Source organism: Mixophyes fleayi, chromosome 12 (assembly GCF_038048845.1).
Source record: "Mixophyes fleayi isolate aMixFle1 chromosome 12, aMixFle1.hap1, whole genome shotgun sequence".
In the NCBI taxonomy this organism is placed as follows: Eukaryota; Metazoa; Chordata; class Amphibia; order Anura; family Limnodynastidae; genus Mixophyes; species Mixophyes fleayi.
Genome location: NC_134413.1, coordinates 16961258 through 16983599, shown reverse-complemented (window position 1 = coordinate 16983599; position 22342 = coordinate 16961258). Strand labels below are relative to the sequence as shown.

General features: G+C 40.3%; 1 protein-coding gene across 1 annotated transcript; it reads right to left on the bottom strand.

The window, feature by feature from the left end:
• Positions 1-224: 224 nt before the first annotated feature.
• On the bottom strand, positions 225-22156 carry TRMT61A (tRNA methyltransferase 61A). The gene is made up of 4 exons (XM_075192998.1): positions 22038-22156; positions 17998-18350; positions 11811-12077; positions 225-760 (listed from the first exon to the last, which is right to left on the bottom strand). Exons 2-4 carry the CDS (start codon positions 18326-18328, stop codon positions 447-449), a joined length of 912 nt encoding a protein of 303 aa, XP_075049099.1. The 5' UTR covers positions 18329-18350; positions 22038-22156; the 3' UTR covers positions 225-446.
• Between the last annotated feature and the right edge of the window lie 186 nt (positions 22157-22342).

Genomic DNA, 22342 nt, shown 5'->3' with positions numbered 1-22342 from the left:
GTGCGATGTTCAGTCTAGCACATTAAAGATCGATATAATACCCGGCAGTGCACAGCAGCACAATGTGGACCAATGCACACAAAGCAGCGAGTTACAATGCTGAGCAGTTGAGTAGTACAGTCCTGTGCAGTGCTCATTAACACTGTTCAATACACCAGACGCTGAGGGAAAGAGTTATCACATCTTTTAAGGCCTAGACCAGTTGCAGCCAAACTCTGACACGATTTAAAAAAAGAAAAGAAGTTTATTATTTACACACACTGAAAAATGGATGTGATGGTTCTTCTCTGGCAGAAAGGATAAGGCGCACTGGAAACTCTGCCATTCCAGTGTGGATGTGCTGTTTACATAAATGCATTCTTTAGCCCGGTCTGGCTATATATGGGGCTTTCTAATGAGTGATGTACAATATGCACTCATTTTTTTTTTCCTCCCTAGAGGAATACTTAAAATAAACTCTTGGTGGCAAAGGTCAAGTACCCAGTATGACCCACGGATTCCCTGGCCGAAACTCCACTTTTAAACACCGCACTTCCCTGCTGGAAAGCGGAGACCTGCTTGGTCTTATCACTACTCTGTGAGCTTCCTTTATCTTCGGCAGCTGTCCCAAAGTCTGGGATCTGCAGAGTGACTGTCCGGACATCGTAGGCACGGAGGAGAATCTCCAGAGTGTTGATCTCGGTGAATCCGTGTTCCGTCAGGGCCAGACAGGTTCTCTGCACCTGCTCAATACAAGGCGAAAAGGAGCAGACTCTCCCACCTGCAAGAAAAACAAAAATCATGGGGATAAAGCACTTTACTGACAAGCGACGCAGCTCCCTGACTGCTAGCGGCTCTGCGCTTTGCCGCAGGACGGCTTTACGATGTTACGCGTGTTTGATTACTTCTCTCGGGAAGCACGGCAATAAATCTACAGCCCACGCAGCTATTGGTAGAAGGTAATTAGAATCCTATACAAAACCAACCAGATAAGGAATAATTTAACAGCTGAGAGAACAGAACTGGAAAGCAAAGCAGGTTTAGAAATCGTAATTCTACGTGGTGCTCCAATCTTCATAAATATGAGCAGACCTAGCAAGAATTCTACAGCCAAAGACATCTAGTGCCTGCTAAATGGAAAAAAAAAAAAACAGAACAAAAATAAAAAGGGCTTGTTTCAGTTTTCTATGAATAGGAGCTTATTTTTTTCAGCAGATATTCAGATTTCTCTGTATATTTGCAACAAATGTCTTTTCGGTTGCTCTGTAAAGATGAACTTAAAGTGCACCAAGTTCCTACACAACGTGGAAGCAAGCATTTTGCAGGCTGTACATTACATGGGAATACAGCCAACAATTCACTTAGGGCCTGATTCATTAAGGATCTTAAATGAAGAGGATTCTTATTTCAGTCTCCTGGACAAAACCATGTTACATTGCAAGGGGTGCAAATTAGTATTCTGTTTTGCACATAAGTTAAATACTGACTGTTTTTTCATGTAGCACACAAATACTTGATAGCTTATTTGTACACTGAAATTTAAAGTTGATATTTGTGTGCTACATGAAAAAACAGGCAGTATTTAACTTATGTGAAAAACAGAACACTCATTTGCACCCCTTGCAATGTAACATGGTTTTGTCCAGGAGACTGAAATAAGAATCCTCTTCATTTAAGATCCTTAATGAATCAGGCCCGAAGTACCAGTGACATCACTGTTGTGCAAGGTTCTTGGTGATGTCACTAGGTTTCCCATGAATATTGGTCCCACCCACGTAATGGCCATATTAAAAACAGTCCCTAAAAGGAAATACTGCCCCCGGTGGTCAAACTCATGTAAAACTGTACACAATTTGCATATGGATTGCAAAAAGAAAAACAACGAAAAATAAAAAAACAAACAAAAAAACAAAAAAACAGCAAAACAGTATTTCTAAAATAATGTCAAAGAGAGAATTTCCTAAATAGGAATCTGCAACATTAAAATATAAACACTCTCCAGCAATTAACAATTATATGAGTGAAAACAATTGGAATTTTTTTACATTTTTATAATATTTGTAGATATCTAGGAATATTGTTTGGCTATTTTTGGTGTGTCAGATTTTTTCCCCAAAACGTCAGCCCTCACCAAAAGTGAAGATATATTGTATAAACACACAACATTCAGGCACCTTTTTTGCTCTATACTAGAATTCCTATCATGCTTTGCCAAACGAAACTGCTGAAACTTGTAGTTCCACAACAGCTGGAGTGCCACAAGTTTCCTACGTCTGCTTTAAAGCATAAAATAAACGGATGTAAAATCTGAACCGTGAAAGCAGCAGATATATTTTCCTTTAACAAAAATTCTCTTTTGAACAATTTTAAAAAGGAGCCGGCAGTGAGCTGGATGATTCCACTCTTATTAGCATTAGCTTCTGATCAAAGTTTAATCCGCAGATTTGTCGGTATTTTAATCAAAGGAATTATTGTTTTGCACATCAGAGTTCTGCTCTCCTGCTGAAAATCACTAGTGTTACAGCAATCCAAAATGGGGGAGAGACAAGAATTTATGATTATGTGGTATGTTATTAGGCGGAATCAGCATATACAATGTCCAATTAAATAGCTCTGGATTTCCAATGGAGCTTAATGAGCAGATTTTTAATAAAATTGTATTTTGGGCTAAACCAGTTTTACAAAAAGGGACAGTGGGCAGAATATGAGGTAGAGGCCTAGGAAACGAACAAAGCCTCAACGTACTAGCAGAGGGGATTTTAAACTTATTCCTGAGGTCAAAACCCCCTGACCTCTACATTCGCCAAGAAAAGCAGGCAGTATTTTGCAGTAGGCAAAGCCCATGCAAGCGGACATTTGCAGAAGCCGTAAAAAAAAGCCACCACACACGTTGAAATTCTGTACATATAACTGGCTAAATGTGTTCTGTAAATGACCCAATGCAATACCACAGACAATCTGAAAGAGTCTCCGTCTGCCAGAATTCACAAAATGGCCTCCTTTGTATTTGTTTAGTAGGCCGAAGTATGTCGATACCGTCTGTTTCTTGTTTAATTTCATTGATATTTGCCAATTCTCTGTCTCTATCGGCATACTTCAGCCTACTATACTAAGTGGAGTCGGCCATTTTGTGAGCAGAACCCAATATTCATAAGAATGACGCCATACAATTTGCCAGCGTCGCCTCTGAGACACAAAGTACCTCATGCCTCAGTGGCGACACAAGTGTAGGGGACAGGTACAGTTTGGCTGTTTTATGATGAGAAAAGTATAGCCCTATCTCAAATAATCTTCCAGGCAGATGCTTTTTTTCCTTGCCGTAACACTGACATGAAGCAACAAAGAAGAATATTCTTCACGTGGGGCTCTCCTTTTAATCATTAATGACTAATTCATACTTGGCAGAAACATGGTTACCGTAGGAACCGAGCGGGGACACTCGTTTCCTCAGAGAGGTAGGTGGGTAGATGAAATGCTGAAACGTGTTGAAAAATCTGAGGGGTTTGCAAAAAACACTACAGCTATTGTTTATTAACCTTATTCTCAACACGAAGCAAATGAACTGAAGTCCGCAAAACAAGGAGAAGAATACATAGGCTTAGCACCAAATAAATATATTTCTAAACAATAATAATACTACAGGGTCACAGTTTCCAGAAGACACCCCATGGCCTGACAACCGTTAGTCAGCTACAAGATGTGTAGGAAATGTCCCATTCATTTAAATATCACAACACAATGGGATCTTTGTCTTGAATTGTATGAAGAGAAATGTAGGCATCCACTGAGAATAATTCCAGTGGATGGTTTCACCCTCTAAACAGGCCCCAGACATGGAATCCTGTTGTTCTAGAACCATCTTACCAATCCTTATTTAATCAATTCTCATGGTTCCGCTGGAGCTGAAACTGAAAGTAACCTTTAATAAAACACTAAATACTAAGTTGTTATATTTAAGCACAAGGATATTCACATCATCATGACTCAGATATGACGTCAAAGTCCTATATATAAACGCATGTACTTTATATAATTAAAGTTATTTGATCCAGATATATCTGCTTTTTAAAGCCAGGCGCTTTTTTTTTCACAATTTTAAATCAAATATGGATTTCATTCATATATACGGATTCTGTAGTTCTCCAAGTTAACGTCAGTTTGATTTAATCTATATGCTATTTTCAACAGATTTTAGAATGACCTTCAAGATTAATAAGAAATCTGGTTGAATTGAGACAAAAGAAATTAAGTATTGAGTTGTTCTTTGCAGGAGTCTATATGAATCAGATTTTGTCGCTATGGTCAAATAGTAACAATCTTTTATCATATACAAAAAACGCATAGTCTGTGTTCTTGGAAGATAAAGTATCTGAACTACAACATATCCCGTTCTCTCTGCACAAGTCAGCTGTCTTGGGTCATATAACGATGACTGAAATACTGCAGGCAAAGTCCAAGACCCGTTTCTTGAAGTGCAAGCAACAAGGATAAAGGAACTGGGCTATTATCAAGCTCACACTAGTAAGCACTGGGCAGATAGCAGAGCAACTTGGTGATAAAAAAAACACAAGACTTGGTCTAGTTGTGCAGTGATATACATCACGTGGGCCACAGATCATATATATTGGGGAACCAGTACATGAGCAGTACAGCAGCATTTCTGTCACTTTGTCCCAAGTCAGCATGCATTTGTCCTGGCAGTGAATCAGTCTTCCACTCTCACTGTGGCAGACTGATTCACTGCTAGACTGTCAACTGCAGGGATAAGTAACGTGACACACACTAAGGAGGACAGGTGAGAACTGTGCAGGAAATATGCTGCTAAAGGTCGGGGGGAGGAAGACAAGAAATAATGCCCTGGGGTAGGGAGAGGAAAGACCTGCTGCAGGAGCAGAGGGAAGCCCAGCAGGTGGGGGGAGAGTGTGAGTGTGTGTGTGTGGGGAGAGTGTGAGTGTGTGTGTGTGGGGAGAGTGTGAGTGTGTGTGTGTGTGTGTAAAAACCTGAGCCTCGCTGTGTCGGAATAACGTACCCCACCCGTCTAGGTCTAGTGTACAGAATAGCAAAACTTGACGGACATTCGGAAATAGAAGCAATAGAATAATACAAATAAAAACAACTGCAGTTACAATAACAAAACCTCTAAACAACGAGACCTATTGTAAACAAACCACATCCACCCAAAATAGCTATTACCCAATATGTTATTAAAGGTTATGTCTAAAACACACATTTAAAATTACAAAATGTTTATGGTCATGATGTTGTCCCTTTAAGGGGACTGTTTACTATCACCAACGGAGAACTACACAACCACTGAGAAGAATATAAACCCCCTTTACCTCCCCTCAATCACATGTACACGGCTTAACATGGCAACTAGAAAACAAGTGTAATATGAAGACTGCAGAATATTAACCCTACACGTCTGACCTTTATCTAAATAAATCAGTAACTCTTTAGCCGTCGATACGTCCTTCACAACTGTCTACTAGCTGCAGGGTCTCCAGGTATCAATGATGCTTTCAGCGGATGCTCTCCAGCCTGAGCACCCTACAGACAGCTCAGACATTGTACCCATCAAGCAGATATCACCCCGAGGTGACAAGTGTGTCTGCAGGGAGCTGCAGAGAGAACGATTAGAGAGTCAGACAGCGACTGCCATGTACGTCTATTTATTTATGTTTCACAATGACAGGGCCAGTTACACAAGCAACACAATGTTCTCTCAGCGGCCAAGACTACACCTAGCGAGAGCGACAGACAATTTCCTGTTTAATAGCCAAAAAAACTAAAAAAATAAACAGCATTAGATCTGCCCATTCCAAGAGGTCTGCTGTGCACGTATCTCAAGAGCTGAACAAGTGTTAAAAATGTCAAATTGCCCATTCATTTTCACAGCATAGAAAGATTCAAAACACCCCAGGAAATATGTGAAGACTGGTGAGAAGATTAACACTGACTATCAGCGGTGCCTTCTGCCTGCATCTCTCATGATACGCAATTGTCAAGTTCGCATTTATCACTGAACTATAAAAGATATAAATGAATCGAAAATAGACAACTCATAAATAGAACAGGTACCGTCCATAACAGCCCCTTGCTTCTTCCTAGGTAACACATCCGCTGATCTAGTGCTTGCCTCTCTATATTGCAGGGAATTTCTGGTCTTAACTGCTCCAATATACCCCAAGCTAGAAGGAGCAATAGTTAGCAAGACACGTTCAGGAATATCGCTGCATACCGCTCCGTTAGACCCAAAGTGAGAAGGAGCAATAGATAGGTAGATAGCAAGACACATTGTTGTATTATAAGAGAAGGTTTCTCTATAGCAGAATTTGCCTATACCCATCTATACGTATCTGCAATCTGCTGCAATTTAAGTGGTTATTATACCGGGATCTATTTATAATAGTGTACAGATAGACAATCTCTTATGCAGCACTATCATACCATATTATATTAGCAAATTCCTTTATGATACTACCTATGATCAATCCCTTATAAAATAAGAGGCAGAATCACTCTATCAGTGGATTTTAAACACACACAATTGTTTTTAAATGAGGATAGTCGGATTTATTTCGCTTTTTTGTTTATAATAAATAAAAGTTAAGTTTTATATACCTCTCTATCTCCAACTTTAAAATAAGCAAGAGTACTGTGCACCCAGGCCATTTCTTTCTGTTTCTGGTTTACATTATCTATCGATGGCTGGTGCACCCTCTGTACATATAGGAAATAAATATCATCTTTCAAAGTAATAAAAGAGGAGTTACTCTTGTTCATTGGTGCGACATAACCTTTGTCTATTAGGTAACACATACAGTAAGACAGTTATAGGAAACCATGTCCGTTAGGTATGTTAATCTATCGGGCAATGGACTAGATATTGCAGCACGTGCAGACCCAAGCTGTGCCCAATGCACGATACCATCTTATCTAAACTGGGGTCGTTACTGGACACGTTGAGAAAAGGAGTCGGAAGGTGACCATTATTGTCCGACCACACCAGGCAGAGGTGGGGCAAGAGAGGCATTTGTGTCAGACGCCGAGTAATGGGCCACAGTAGTTTATTTTCTTATTTTCAGATAAATGAATGAAAGTAAAAGAAAGAAAATGTTATTTGAGATCACTTAAAAAAAAAATTGAGATTAGAGGGGAACTGGGGAGAAGGAATACAGAAAATAAAAATAATATTAAAGTATAGGGGAGATAAACGTGCATCCGATTTTGAGTACATTACGTGAATGATGCACCAAATATTCAAAAGTAGAGATATATTATTAGAAGTAACTACAATATTATCAAAACCACATTTTCGAAAGTGCAATTCACAGGACTGAATGCTAGGCAGCTGCCAGCGGCTCTAGGTGATGGCAAAAGGGAGATTAGGGACTAGAGGGATCAAATCAGACACTGGCTAAGAAGGGGTCACTACAGATTGTATTGTAACAGCTGAGGGGTGCTCTAAACTGTGTGGACCAGGGGGCCCAGGTGCAGAGGAAACCGTTTGGGGAGTTCATTTAAACGCAGGTAATATGGTCCATTTTTAGATCGGCTATGTGCAAAATTTACACAATGTTTGTGGCAGTCTCACGATACACAGCAGCATAATGGAGACGAAAGGAAGCGGTCATTTTCTTGCTGCTGGCGTTGGTTTCAGACATTCAGTGCCATCCAGACTACCCATGTCCTAGTGTTCCACTCCCACCAGTCTGTAGTGCCACAGCACCAGTGCCAAACAGCACCCAAGGGCAGTCAGCCCACCAGGAGCTGCATACAGGCTACAACAGAGCACAATAAGTGACAGTGATTGACTACTTCTACTTCTGGTCATCAATCATCAGCAGCAGCCTCAGGAGATGTTATGATGCAGTGTTTTGTTTGTTTGTTTTGCATTTGAAAATTGAAGTTTGCTGTTAACAACGGTGTAAAATATTGTGCAATGTTGTTGTTTTACGTGTAATGCGTATGCCACCGTTGTTTCATTTATATATGGTTGGTAACATGTTTTAAACCTCACAGTTCTAAATATTCTGTATTGAAAAGTTAATCAAACATTTAAACCCCAATTGTGTCGCTGAAAATTGTGTTTATGCATTTTTTTGGGGGGTGGGTCACTTCTGAATAGCTGCAACAAGGCACTGAAATGAATTGTCCTGTCTATGACACTGGGCTTTAATGACAACGTAAGAGGTCCAGCTGAATGAGGGGGGGAATCTCATCCAGTGTGTCCATGGATCCTGTTAAGACTGATCTTCCTCTCTCACCGATCCACATCTGCTGCACCCCTTTGCAAATCCCTACACTGGCTCCCTGTGTCCTCCAGAATCAAATTACTCACAATTACCTACAAAGCCTTTAACAACACTACCCCTGCATATATCTCAAATCTCATATCAAAATACTCTCCCTCCCGCCCTCTTAGATCTATCTCTGACCTGTGCCTTGTCTCATCTCCGGTAACCACCTCTCACTCCCGCCTACAAGACTTCTCCCGTGCTGCTCCCTACTTATGGAATTCCCTACCACACCCAATCAGGCTTTCCCACAGCCTTCAAATCTTTAGACGCTCTCTGAAAATCCATCTCTTTATTAGAGCTTACCCTACTCCAACCTATACTACTCACACTAATACACCCTCACAGCTGTCCCAATCTCCACTCTGAGCCACACTCGCTCCTCTTGTTTCAGCTGTGCCCTCTTCCACTTAGAATGTAAGCTCTCTAATGACCGGGGTCCTCTACCCTTTGTTTTCATGTCTGCGTTTATTTTGTCTGCCTTGTACGTCCTGTTTTCACTACTGTACAGCGCTACGGAGCACTGTGGTGCCTTACAAATATACAATAATAATAATTTGCACTGGGGCTGAGTGGCAGGACTGCCCCATAGGCGGCCAGCATTATTATGGAGGCAAAAAAAAACAGGAGATTAGGACACATGGGAACAGATTTTTACAAATAGCCGCATATGTATGTTCATATGTCTCAAAGTTCTCCGCAACTGAAGTCAAGATACTGGAAATGGCATAGGCAATAGATAAAGTGAGAGGCTCCAAGTGGTTCTCTGTACCGGCCTGTAGCGTTCTTCCTATACTATACAAATCACAGGTTGAACCTTTACATGCACTTTACATTAAGTTATCCTGAGCCGCGAGCTGAAATCCAGCTAACTATTACCGTAATAACGGTAGTAATTTTAACGCGGCGGGGAATCCGGACAATTGAATATGCCCCATTGTGTGGTAATATGCAACAGTGAGCATTAGAAAAGAAATTACAATTATTAAAACATGAAACAAGGGCAATTCAGATGCCAGGCATTTAGTGATTGGCTTGTTGCCTCCTAGGTAACAGAAGTGATCCGAACAGACTACAGATTGGTGGGTTCATACACAGGGTAAGCATAGGACTATATGGTGGCTTACCATACATCACAATGTTAGAGAGGAGGGGATGAATGCTCACATGCTCACTTTCGGCACAATCTGTCCACACTGCTTAAGACTGGGACATAACATTCTACAACCCCACCAGTACGTAAGGAAGCCAGAACAGAGCTCCAACTCTTGGGTGCCGGAACATAAAAAGTAAGCCAATTTTTTTTTTTTTTCAATGTTTTAACTGTAGCTAATTAGCAAGATTGATAAGGAATTAATTTGGAGGGATTCTGCATAGCTACAGTAAAAAAGGTCAAATGCCAGAGAGAGAGAAGACGAATACTGGGAGTCATTAATCAAGAGGGAGTCTAGAGCAAAACCAGAGACCGCAGGGACGACTGAACCATTTTAGCTGCACAGAAAAGGTTGTAAATTTGGGGAAGAGCCACCGAACAGACAAGGTAGATAAATCAAAATAGAGAGAACAACCGTTTTCGCTGCAAACTATGCAAGGTTTGCATGATATCTGTTACAGCAGGTTGGAAACCTGGTAAACGTACTTACTCTACGTTATCTGAACTGAGCCATAAAACTGCAGTCCTACATCCATGTACAATGTGATCTAATGCACCAGATCGTCACAGAGCAACATGCAGCCCTAAGCAGGTCACAGAGAATACTGTAACTACGTTACCATACCATGGGATCTAAGGTTAACAAGGTAAAGGCGGCAGCATCTGCTGGTTATAAAATAAATGCAAACATTCCGCTAATGGAACGTTTATCCTTCTAAAACGGTTTAACTCCTACGCTGAATTTATTCTATGCACACAGGATTTTTCCGGCTTATATGCACAAGATACATTGTAAAAGCCAGTCTATTTTTAAAAAACGGGGTCACTGGTCATCTGAAAAGACTCTGCTTCGTATGCATGCCACCAGAACGAGCTCTGTTTTCAATACAGTATGTAATATGCTACACAAGGCATGTACAATATACTGAATTAATGGGACCCCTAGGCATACCATTTACGTATTTTACAACACTACGACTAAGCTGTATTATGCATGGCGCACTAGTTATATCGCTTATCGCAGAACTGGGCCCAACATTTCTTTGTTTGCCATGCAATGTGCTATCCAAGGCTGCTAGCAAGTCTGTCTTACAATAAACCAGCTCAGAGGAGCCTCTGAAATATATGCAAGCTCTGAGGTGTGTTGCCCAATAAGCTATCGTGTTTATTATGGGATATATGTTTGGGAAGGGGGGGGAGCCCAGTGAGCATATTCAGAGCACCAAAATTTCTTATTGGATGTGAAAAACAGAAGACAGACCCCCACTATAAGATGAATGTCTGCAGGCATGTAGCTTTTCCCTGTGGCGGTTGGAGGGGGTTGAATCAAGCAAAGACTCACGCAGCAGAAAGTGTTGGTAGACCACCTGTTATTGCATAAGAAACCACCGTATTGGAGGCAAACTTGTTAATTAACTTTAAATACTCAGATTAAATTTGTAGTGCAATAAATAGCTGCGACATTTAATCAGTTAAAGAAAAGGGGGCAGCTTTATAAGTGATTTAAAAAATAAATAAATCCTGAAATAACAAAGGTGTTCAGGAGCGCAAGCCTGTCTGGGTTCATTTTATCAGGTGCAGATCACCGAGAGGAACATCAAATGAGGGCGAACGTGTAATTTACTGTCTGTCGGTCATAGGATGCATCAAGGTTTAATCCTGCAGAACAGTAAGTGGATTCAACGTTCTAACACATATTTGAACCTCCCCAATCCTCAGACCACAATTCCATCCAATATTAGACAACGCTGTTTGCAGAGCTGACCAGCTGCTCTGTACCCGTCATTGATTCCTACATGTGGGTGAGGGGGGAGGAGGCTGGTACTAGAATACAGAGACAGGAGTCAAGATTAGAAAATAATCCCAAACAAGGAATACAGTAACCTCTCGTCTGCCGTGCTGTCTGCTAGAGTAACGCAGAGTGACTGCTGCTATGGTTACAGCACCTTTTCCTGCAGTTATGGGTCCACCAGATTCTAGAACTGTCCCCCCCCAGCGATTGGCTATAGTCCTGTGAGCCAAGGATCTATTTATCCAGAATTTCTAAGCTTTAAGGCAGCTGTTAATTGGCTGCTATCAAATTGACCCTAGTCTGTGTGTTAGAGAATTAAGACTGTAAGCTCCTATGGGGCAAGGACTGATGTGAATGAATTTTCTGTACAGCGCTGCTGAATTAGTGGCGCTATATAAATAAATAAATGATGATGATGAGTTCTAGCTAAACTAATAGGCTGCATTCTCAACTATTTGCTTAGCCCACAAAATGGCTGCATACACGAATATTATGCTAAAAGAATATTGATAAAACGGCAACATGTTCCACAGTGCAGTACAACAGGGGGCAAAGTTCACTCTGTACAATGTGCTTACGGTCATACCTTCAGTCTTTAAAGCGTCCTTGGCATGACCAATCGCCTCCCAGGGGGATGGTATGTCCAGAAAAACAGCATCAGCGACGTGAGACACTCCAAATCCATTCTTACATACATCCTGGTTCTTTACGGTGACCAGATGGCCCACTTTGTGCTGCTGGAACTCCTCTGTGGCTTTCTCGGCTCTCTGCTGATGGAACTCCACTGTGTACAGATGTCCCGTGGGGGCCACCGTACGTATGATAGCATGGGAGAGAGAGCCACTTCCTGTACCTAAAGAGAGAACACGGCGGGTGAAACGGGGGCCAGATTACCCAGAATTCAATGCAGCAACAGTTTTGTACTCCTAGAGCCTTATGGACAATAGGTCATAACCTTAGACACAAATAGGTACATTAGTGTGAACTACAGGCCCGCACTCATCTAGCTATCCGTTTGTCTCCCTGTGATCAGTGGACGAAGTGGAAACTTAGACGTGGCGATTTGGAAAATGTAATGGAATGAAAGTTGATAGTTTCGCAAAGACGGTAATAAGAGAAGTGCCAGTATGGCGTACCACCGTATACTCCCCACTTCCACCACTGCCTATATATGCCTAAATATACCATTTCATATAGTAGATTTATAGTAGAATATGCCTATTCATATTACTAAATATTAATAATAAACTTGCCACCACAATCCCACACAATTTGGGAGCTCAAGAGAGAAGATTATGCAGTTTACCCTTAAAAGTACAAACGGTTACATTATCTCCAGGGAAAATGGTCTTCTAACACGTTTCTAAGAAGAGACGGGACGTCCGAAGCCAGATTTATAATGCACAGCAATATTTAAAGAGAGGACAAACAAGACAATATAAAACTCCAGAGGGTAAATGTATCAAGCTGAGAGTTTTCCGGCGGGTTTGAAAAGTGGAGATGTTGCCTATAGCAACCAGATTCTAGCTGTCATTTTGTAAAATGTACTAAATAAATGATAGCTAGAATCTGATTAGATTTTTAAACCCCCTGGAAAACTCTCAGCTTGATACATTTACCCTCAGACGTACACTATCCTTACCTCACTGAAAAGCCGACATAAAGTCCCATAAAATGTTATAACAAAAAGTGTCCAAAATGCATTAGACTTTTTGTTTTACATAAATCTACCCTGATGTTTTTAACGTGAAGCCTCAGACAAATTTCGTTTTTAATTTATTTATTTTTTATTTGGACGTGGATGTTTTGTGAAATTATAGTCATGAAAAATCAACCTAACAATTCACTAATAACTCATCAATACAATAGGCACATGCCTCAGTATTCTACATTCTTGGAAATTGATATGCTGCATACCGATACAGCTCCCCAAGTATCAGGTTTTCAATTTTACAATAACAGAATGCTACAGAACCAGACACTCCCCCCCCCTTATTTGCATATTAGAGCCACTGGCATTAAGAGTACAATCAAAGAACAATTCTGTGCAAAACTCTTCCCCCCCTCCTGATAATTAGTAGAACCATAGATCCTTTCCAATGTTTCCACAGACACAAAAATACAACATTTTAGCTCCAATCACAGTCCAGCTTAGAATTTTGCAGCAAACATGGCTCCTCTCTTTCTTCCTCACGTGTTAGCTGATGGATTATCCTTTCTTCAGTTGCAAATCCAGACCGGGATTACCCAATCCAAGTTCAAAGCAAGAATAACTAATGATTAAATATGTATTTATTTTTTGAAGAACAGGGAAGGGCTGTTAAATCCTTGCAAGGGAAATCGAGCGGTTAATCTCTCCTCTATTTATTTTACGGGAATGGATAATTTATACATTAGCAACAGTCCCGTCAAGAACAGGCAAGGCTGACATTTTTGTTTGCTAGTCTCAGGTACCGATAAATCAATACAGCAGTGGTTAAATGGATGGATGAAAACAATATAGCTGTTTGCAGACAAACAAATAGGCAGTTTTGTGAGTTTGTGGCGAGAAAGATCTCCCAGGGCCGTACGCACACATGGAGCCCTGTCAGATGCCCTTTGTCTCTTGTTCCAAGAACAATGTCTCGAGTGACACAAGGTGCTATGTTAATGCGGACTGCTGAATGCCAAGCAAAGTGCTGCTTAATGTGACTCTGGAGAATTCAGGCTGGTGGATTCTGTGTCATGTTACAGAAACTGTGATTAATACAACTGCTGCTTTCTATGTGAAATCTATTAGTCTGTACAGAAAGGAGTGCAAAGGGAAAAGTGCTTTCAAAGAAATTCTATATTTATCATCACCATTTATTTATATAGCACCACCAATTCCGCAGCGCTGTACAGAGAACTCACTCACATCAGTCCCTGCCCTATTGGAGCTTACAGTCTAAATTCCATAACATACACAGACAGAGAGAGAGAGAGAGAGATTAGGGTCAATTTTGGTAGCAGTCAATTAACCTACTAGTATGTTTTTGGAGTGTGGGAGGAAACCAGAGCACCCGGAGGAAACCCACGCAAACACGGGGAGAATATACAAACTCCACACAGATAAGGCCATGGTCGGGAATTGAACTCATGACCCCAGTGCTGTGAGGCAGAAGTGCTAACCACTGAGCCATCATGCTGCCCCTGATTTATTTTGTTGAATTCAAACTAACAGTCAATGATTAGTAGCTGGATTTATTTATTTTATTTTTTTTTACACATTAACAATAGGTAATATTTTCAGCACCAAAGTTGCATTTTAGGTGGTTTTCGTTTTAGATCCTGTCTCAGAAACCATGCTCCTTCAACATGCACGATAAAAGAATGATTTTGATAATAAAGAGAAGGGGTGGTTTAACTTTACTATGAGCAAAATAAACCTGCCAAAATATTCTGGTATTTTATATTGCAAATAAAATCAACTCCTCTATCCTAATACAAATGCACAGACGGTGGGGTCATTGTCTGGCCATGGAAATATAAATTAATTTTTACTAGCAAAAGAAAATTAAAAGAATCTGAAACTTGCACTTGGAAAGGAGAGATTTTTGTTGCATAATAAGTACAAAGCCAACTACTACCTAAGGTGCTTCTTATCGGTTGATCCGAACTGTTAATATATACCCACAGTCTTTCACTTAAAGAGTCAATGTAGTCATATTATAAGGGTTTCATTTCAATTTCATTATTACAGTTATGACCAACTGACACCGTGTAAGTGGTTGTTGACTTAAACATACTCTGTACAATGTGCAGCCGTCATTCATTTTTCTTCATACGTGGTTTTTCTTTTTTACATCTGGTTTAAAAAGAACGTGATTAATGACCATGTCCGTATACTGTTTGGGGGAATTTCTGCAGCCAGAAGAACCAAGTTCCCTCCTGTGTTCCACTTACCTTTATTGAAGAGATTAAACAGTAATAACGTAATTCAAACCCGTCAAAAACATAAGAAAAATACACACACACACACACACACACACACACAAACACAGTATTTGTGGTTGGTGTATGAATACCTCAAAATAAACAGGGCTAAGCTTGGATCAAGTTCTAAAGCTAGTTCCTGGTTATCCTACAACGCATACATACCGCTTAGGGTACGAGTTGATGCCACAGTGAGAATTCACCATGTTCAGTCTTGGAATACAGGTGGATTGCCTTTGGTCGATCTAAAATACCTACCTAGATACTTGCATGGTGTTGACATTTTTAATAAAACTTTCTAAAAACCGAAATGTTTTCCTTATGCAGTTTAGCTTATACAAGTTTTATGAGGAATATAAAATACAATATCTGTTAAGCAGTAAAGCTGGGGGAACAAAGGGTGTATCCATGTTTGAAATATTGGTTTTCTTGCCACTAATCATAGTTACTGTAGCTAGACATGAATATTACAGTAATCCAAATATAGCTTTTTCAGGGGCAAACAGGACATCGCTAACCAGGTAAGACACCGTGTACTGCTTTACTAGCCTCAAACATTTTGTAAAACAAGAACTTCTCCAAAAACAGAGGTTCACCTCAAGTCGACCACATTTTGGACATGAGCGAGTCTTATAGCTCCCTGAAAAACGTACTACGAGGTGAACAACGTGACCTGTGGAAAAGCCCCAGGCACTTTTCTCTTGTAAACAACATTTTTATTACGTTTGATGATTTGAGGGTGGGAGACTGGCCGTCCACTGGAAGGCCAGATTTCTGAGTTATGTGATCTGTATTTTGGCCTGAAGAATAAATAATTAGGTGAGATGGCAGGTCTCATCCACAGGAGTCAAAAGCTGTAAGAACAGTTATTTTCATGTAGCCCCAAAAAAAGACACAAAAAAAAAAAAAAAGATAAGTATATAATTCTAAATTAGAAATATTATATTTCCTGTATATAAACTGCAAATAACACAGGGTTATTGCATCTCTTCTTATAAATCCCACCGATACTTGACTCTTCTCTTACTGTGCATAATTGTGGCGCTACCACATCTGGGAGGGTCTGAGTGCTGGAGACATTACTGCTATTTAACCACCCGAAGGACCTCCCAATTTTTCAAACTGGAGCAACTAAGAATTAGCCGAGTGTTCAAATTAAGTGCAGTGTTGGAAATGTATCAAGCTGCGGGTTTGAAAAAGTGGAGATGTTGACTATAGTAACCAATCAGATTCTAGTTATTATTTATCAAGTACATTCTACAAAATGATAGCTAGAATCTGATTGGTTGCTATAGGCAACATCCCCAATCAGATTCTAGCTGTCATTTTGTAGAATGTACTAAATAAATGATAACTAGAATCTGATTGATTGCTATAGTCAACATCTCCACTTTATCAAACCCGCAGCTTGATACATTTACCCCCCCCCCCCAGCAATTAATAAAACCAAGGATCTCAATACACAGAACTCCTGTACTTCACTCTGGGAAAATGGGAATAGTATTTTTACCCAAAATAAACAAACAAAAAAGCACTATTCCTACATCATAGATGTAGATCACTTATGGAATTTTCCACACACAAGAGGGACTGTGACATTGTCATAACTTACAAGGACTGTACAAATATTAGAAGATATGATGTCACATCAAAGCTAATCACCAAGAGCTGCGTTTACCAGCTTCACCAGCAGAGCAGGGGTTAAGAGAGGTTACACAGCTGAAGGAGCGAAGCAGACTGCCGATTCTCCCAATAAAACGTTCTTCTGCTGACATACCATCTGTGACCTCCAGCGCCGCGCAGATCACATGTCCTGACTAAGCTTTGTGAACATCGGCTTACAAAGAGGCTTGTGAGCGCCAGACCATTATCAAAATCAAATATGCAGAAGGTGCATTACGGCACTGACAGAGCAGAACAGGAGACAGGAGCTTGCAATGAGCTAGGACTGTAGAAATCCATAGGCAAAGCATGCACGGGACAGCTGAGCAACATATAATAATATTGGGTACTGATTAATTGCTAACTGCATAAAACCACAATTGCAATAACAAACTCATCATTAATAATAAAAAAAAATTGATTAATGACCTTGTCTCTTTGCACAATTACAACAGACTCATTTATAAAGAGAGGATGCAAATTATTATTTTTTGGGCGTTATCGGAATGAGCTGTTCTGTTCTTTAGATCTACGCCCCTGATCCAGTGGTGTTAAGATGGAATTAGGCTGAAGGCGTGCAACAATTTCTTGCCTTCCAGTATTTTATATATCTATTGTTAAATCACTCTCATTTCTCCTTATTGTAAAACAATCTGACATTCCTAATTAAATTAACTTATTTGTAGAATGCTCTAATAAAATCCTTCCACGGATAGCATGATCAGGCACCAGCTATAAATGAATTATATTTCAAGACAACATAAGAGAGCATTTATAATCACGATTGCTATTTGTTCTACAAATGCCTAGAGAAGCCCAGCAGTATGCCATTTAAAAACATCACAATGTGCGGTTTAAATAGGAAATAAAGTTGTCATTTGTTTGACCATACAAGCGGTTAGGACTATCTAAAGTGATTGTTTGTCAAACAATGTACAAACGTTTTTTGATTAGTTGCTTTGGGTCCACACGACGTAGCGTTTCGGTTTCAGGACAGTAAAAGTTAATGTCGCACGTCTGCACTTCCAAGACAGAAGAGCACAGAAGCTTAGCAGGAAATACTGCTGATTACTGCAGTGAGCCCAGTAATATAGAAAGATGGGAGCGAGACAACAGCATAACCTTTTGGAAATGTACCCGTATTAAAACATCATTACCTGATTCACAGACCACAGATCCCGGTTTTATCTCCAGCATCATAGTGATCATGGAAATGTCAGTAGAATAAAGAATTTGAGTGCGGTGAGGAAGGTTCATGGTCCATAACTCCGGGGTCGGATACAAAATGTATACCCATCCTCCTTTGCTGCAGGTCACCTTGGAGCCATACTTTTTTCCTATCAAGTCAGTGGAATGTCTGAGAACTCCGTATTTGGTTTGCGTCTGGCCTCCATGCTGGATGACGGCTGGAAACATGGAGTCGTGACCCAGAAAGATGATGGCCGTGTCCCCGTCTTGTATGAGCTCCCTGTATTCCTCAAAACTCATGCTGGCGATCAGCCTGGTGAACCTTAAAATAAATAACAACTTTAGTAGATGGGGCGTATTCAGCAGACCGATCAGTAATTCATGTTTTAAAATGTAGTGTGGTCTGTCCCAGGCATCCTGTCCACTGGCACAGATTGTTTGCAACAGAAAACTCAGAAATACTAAAACATCAAATCCCCTCCACCAAAAACAAACAAATTAAAACCAGAAGCTCTAATTATAACTAATGGACAGTTTAGGTTAGAAGGATTTATATGGTGATCAGTTATCAAAAGGATACATTTTAAATGGCAAACGTAAATACACCATATGTACAAAAGTATTTGGCCACACCTGTTAATTGTTGAATTGAGGTGTTGCAATCAGACCTGTTGCTAGAGATGTATAAAATTAAGCACCTAGCCATGCAGTCTCCATTTACAAACTTTGTTATGGAAAATGGGTCGTTCTGAAGAGCTCAGTGACTTCAAGCGTGGTACTGTGATAGGATGCCACCTTTGCAATAAGACGGTTCGTGAAATTTCATCCCTGCTGGATATTCCACGGTCAACTGTAAGTGACATTATTAGAAAGTAGAAGCGTTTAGGAAAAACAGCAACTCAGCCACGAAGCGGAAGATCACGTAAAATCACAGAGTGGCATCAACGACTGCTAAGGCGCATGGTGCGCAAAAGTCGCCAATGTTTTGCTGATTCCATAGCTGGAGTTCTAAACTTTGACTGGCATTATTGTAAGAACAAAAACTGAGGCGAGAGTGTAATGGAATGGGTTTCCATGGCCGAGCAGCTGCATGGAAGCCTCACATCACCAAGACCAATGTCAAGCGTCGGATGGAGTGGTGAAAAGCACACGGACACTGGACTGTGGAGTGACAAATCATGCTTCCCTGTTTGGCAGTCAGATGGGCGAGTCTGAGTTTTGTGAATGCCGGGAGAACGTTACCTGCCTGACTGCATTATGCTAACTGTGAAGTTTGGCGGAGGAGGGATAATGGTATGGGGCTGTTTTTCAGGGATAGGGCTAGGCCCCTTATCTCCATTGAAGACTAATCTTAATGCTGCCCCATACCAAGTCATTTTGAACAATACTATGCTTCCAACTTTGTGGCAACAGTTTGGGGAAGGCCCTTTTCTATTCCAACATGACTGTGCCCCAGTGCACAAAGCAAGGACTACAAAGACATGGTTTGATGAGTTTGGTGTGGAACAACTTGACTGGCCCGCACAGAGCCCTGACCTCAACCTCATCTAACACCTTTGGGATGAACTGGAACGGGGATTGTGAGCCAGGACTTCTCGTCCAACATCAGTGCCTGACCTCATAAATGCTCTACAGAATGAATGGGCACAAATTCCCACAGAAACACTCCAACATCTTGTGGAAAGCCTTCCAAGAAGAGTGGAAGCTGTTATCACTGCAAAAGGGGGACCATCTCCATATTAAAGTATATGTATTTGAGTACAATGTCATTACAGTCCCTGTTGGTGTAATGGTCAAGCGTCCAATTACTTTTGTCCATATAGTGTATAGATCTGAATTAATCTCTTTCAGGATATGTAAAACATGTGTGAAGACTTTAATTTAGCCAGTGAAATGTCATACTAATGTTTATGTAACGTGTCCTCAATATAACCTCTCATATCACCTTTTGATTTGTGCTAGTTTCATTTCTTTATATGCTTTTAGAGATATAGCACGATGGCTAGAACCACATAACGAATGATACTGTGTCATTGTGACACATGAATAAGCAGGAATGTATATTCTGGTCTTAGATAGCGGAGAGACCATACGCATGGGTAACAGACATTATTATGAGCATGCCTCGATGAGCCCAGATCATGTTCAGACTTGACCATTTTAATATAATACTAGAAAAGGTCGCTTTCAAAGCTAGGACTGGTTAGCTAATTAAACCTGTCACAACATGTAGACTCAGACTGGTAAAAAGAAGGGTGACCCCATCCCTTCAGCCCTCATGTTAGCCCACCCTGATAATACAGACAATGAATGAAACTACCACTGAGGTGTAGGTGACTGAGGAACCATCAATGGTTATTTGTCACGCCCCATAAAACTCTGCAGTGCCAGTATAATCGTACACAAATTGAATCACATATAAAAACAGAACAAGTGCATACGGCACTGGCGAGGAAGGTGCAGACGTGAGGCTGAGGGGTACGGCTAGCTCTACTCATGAGATAGGATGGGGTCAGCTTACCATTGCTATGAATTACAGCATGCACTCCAGGCTCTACTTGTAATATTTTACTAATTGTGACTATACATGTAGATAAGTGTAAACAAAAACAATTTGCATTGCTAAATATTTTGTCATCGTTTTCCAAACGGACAAAAGTAACAGTGTATCAATATATGCAAACAAGTCATCTCAACTGAATATATTAACTGTAATATATATTAACTGTAATATATATATATATATATATATATATATATATATATATATATATATATATATATAGCACTACAGCTGCTGGTGGGCACCTGCCTCCTATATTATGTGTCACAAACAGGCATTAGCCCCACACTTCCTCACCCACTGCTGCAAAGGTCACTATTTATACAGCCCACTGACACTGTTACTTTACAGAATGTGTTACTGTCCCTGTGATGGAACACACAAGAATTCTGATTGAAGGTTTGTCTTTGGAAATTTGTGTCCCCAGAAATTGATCTATTTTTAAATATTTACCAACTACACTACAAAACTGTGGAACTTGTTAATTATATGGGTGCCACTTGAAAACATAGACTTCGCCCAAATGTTATCCAACTGAGGATTTGGTTATCTTGTGCAAGTCCTGTTTTGCCTCATGTAGTTCATGTCCTCCTTCCCTCTGGAACTCTCGACCTTAAATCGCACCCATATGGACAGTTATAATAGTTACCTGGAGTGTGATTACGATCGCAATCAGCAATAGCTATTCAGAATCCAGCTCTACCGGTTCACCCCAAACTTATCCTCCTACGGCACAAAGCTAGCAACATGGCTGAAGAAAAACCAATCAGCTCCCGAGCTGAAAGGAGGTGAACCGCGGATACCCCATTACCCAGCATACATAATCTAAATTCATTTGGTATCAAACCTCACCGCTACTATTTACTGAATTGATTGGGCCAGCCAGCAGGAGGAGCCTGATTTGGCATTTCACAAGTACCAACATTTCTCTTTTTCTGCATATTAAATACAAGCCTTACCAATTATTCAATGGGTTTTATACATTTATATTTTTAAGAGATTAATAAAATAGCAAAAAACTATGTTATAATCAAATTCATTCAATTGTAGTGCTCCAAGATCTGCCAAGACAATATCGTATGACAAATAGCAGCAAAGTGTACCTGCAAATCAGGTTTTACAGCAGGTAAATGAGTGGCTTGATAACTACTGTATAAAACGCACATAAACCTCTGTTAAACAATACTATATAATCCTCTACTGAAGTGAAAGCTGAAACCTGACTTTAGGGATATGCAATTAAAATACCAAACTCACGCTGTGATACAACGGGAATAATGTCAGAGGTGAATAAATGTATTTTATTGAATATCTTGGAGTGAAACAAAATATAAATATAAAAAAATATTAAATATATTTTAATATCATTATCAACACATCATGATGATTCTGCTCGTGTTACTTAATACACAGCAAAATATAGACAGATCAGAGAGCTACAATTACCTGCAAAGCGTCTGATGCCCAATACAGACGTCTATTGATAACAGATTACAGCAGACGCCGCAGCTGCCCTCACTGTCATACACGTGGTTGGCCGCTTCCGGGTCGCTGAGTGATGACGTAGCCGGCTTTGTCTTGTGCAGATGGAGAGAATAGAGTGATGATATAATCCATATTAAATACTCAGTGCAGTTATGTTCTTTGCCTCACATCACAGTCCATGTGTCTAGGCATTTTATGTTATAATTATATGTACAGATTGTGAAAATAGTCTGCATTTTCATTTTTGCTTTCCTAACAAATAATTT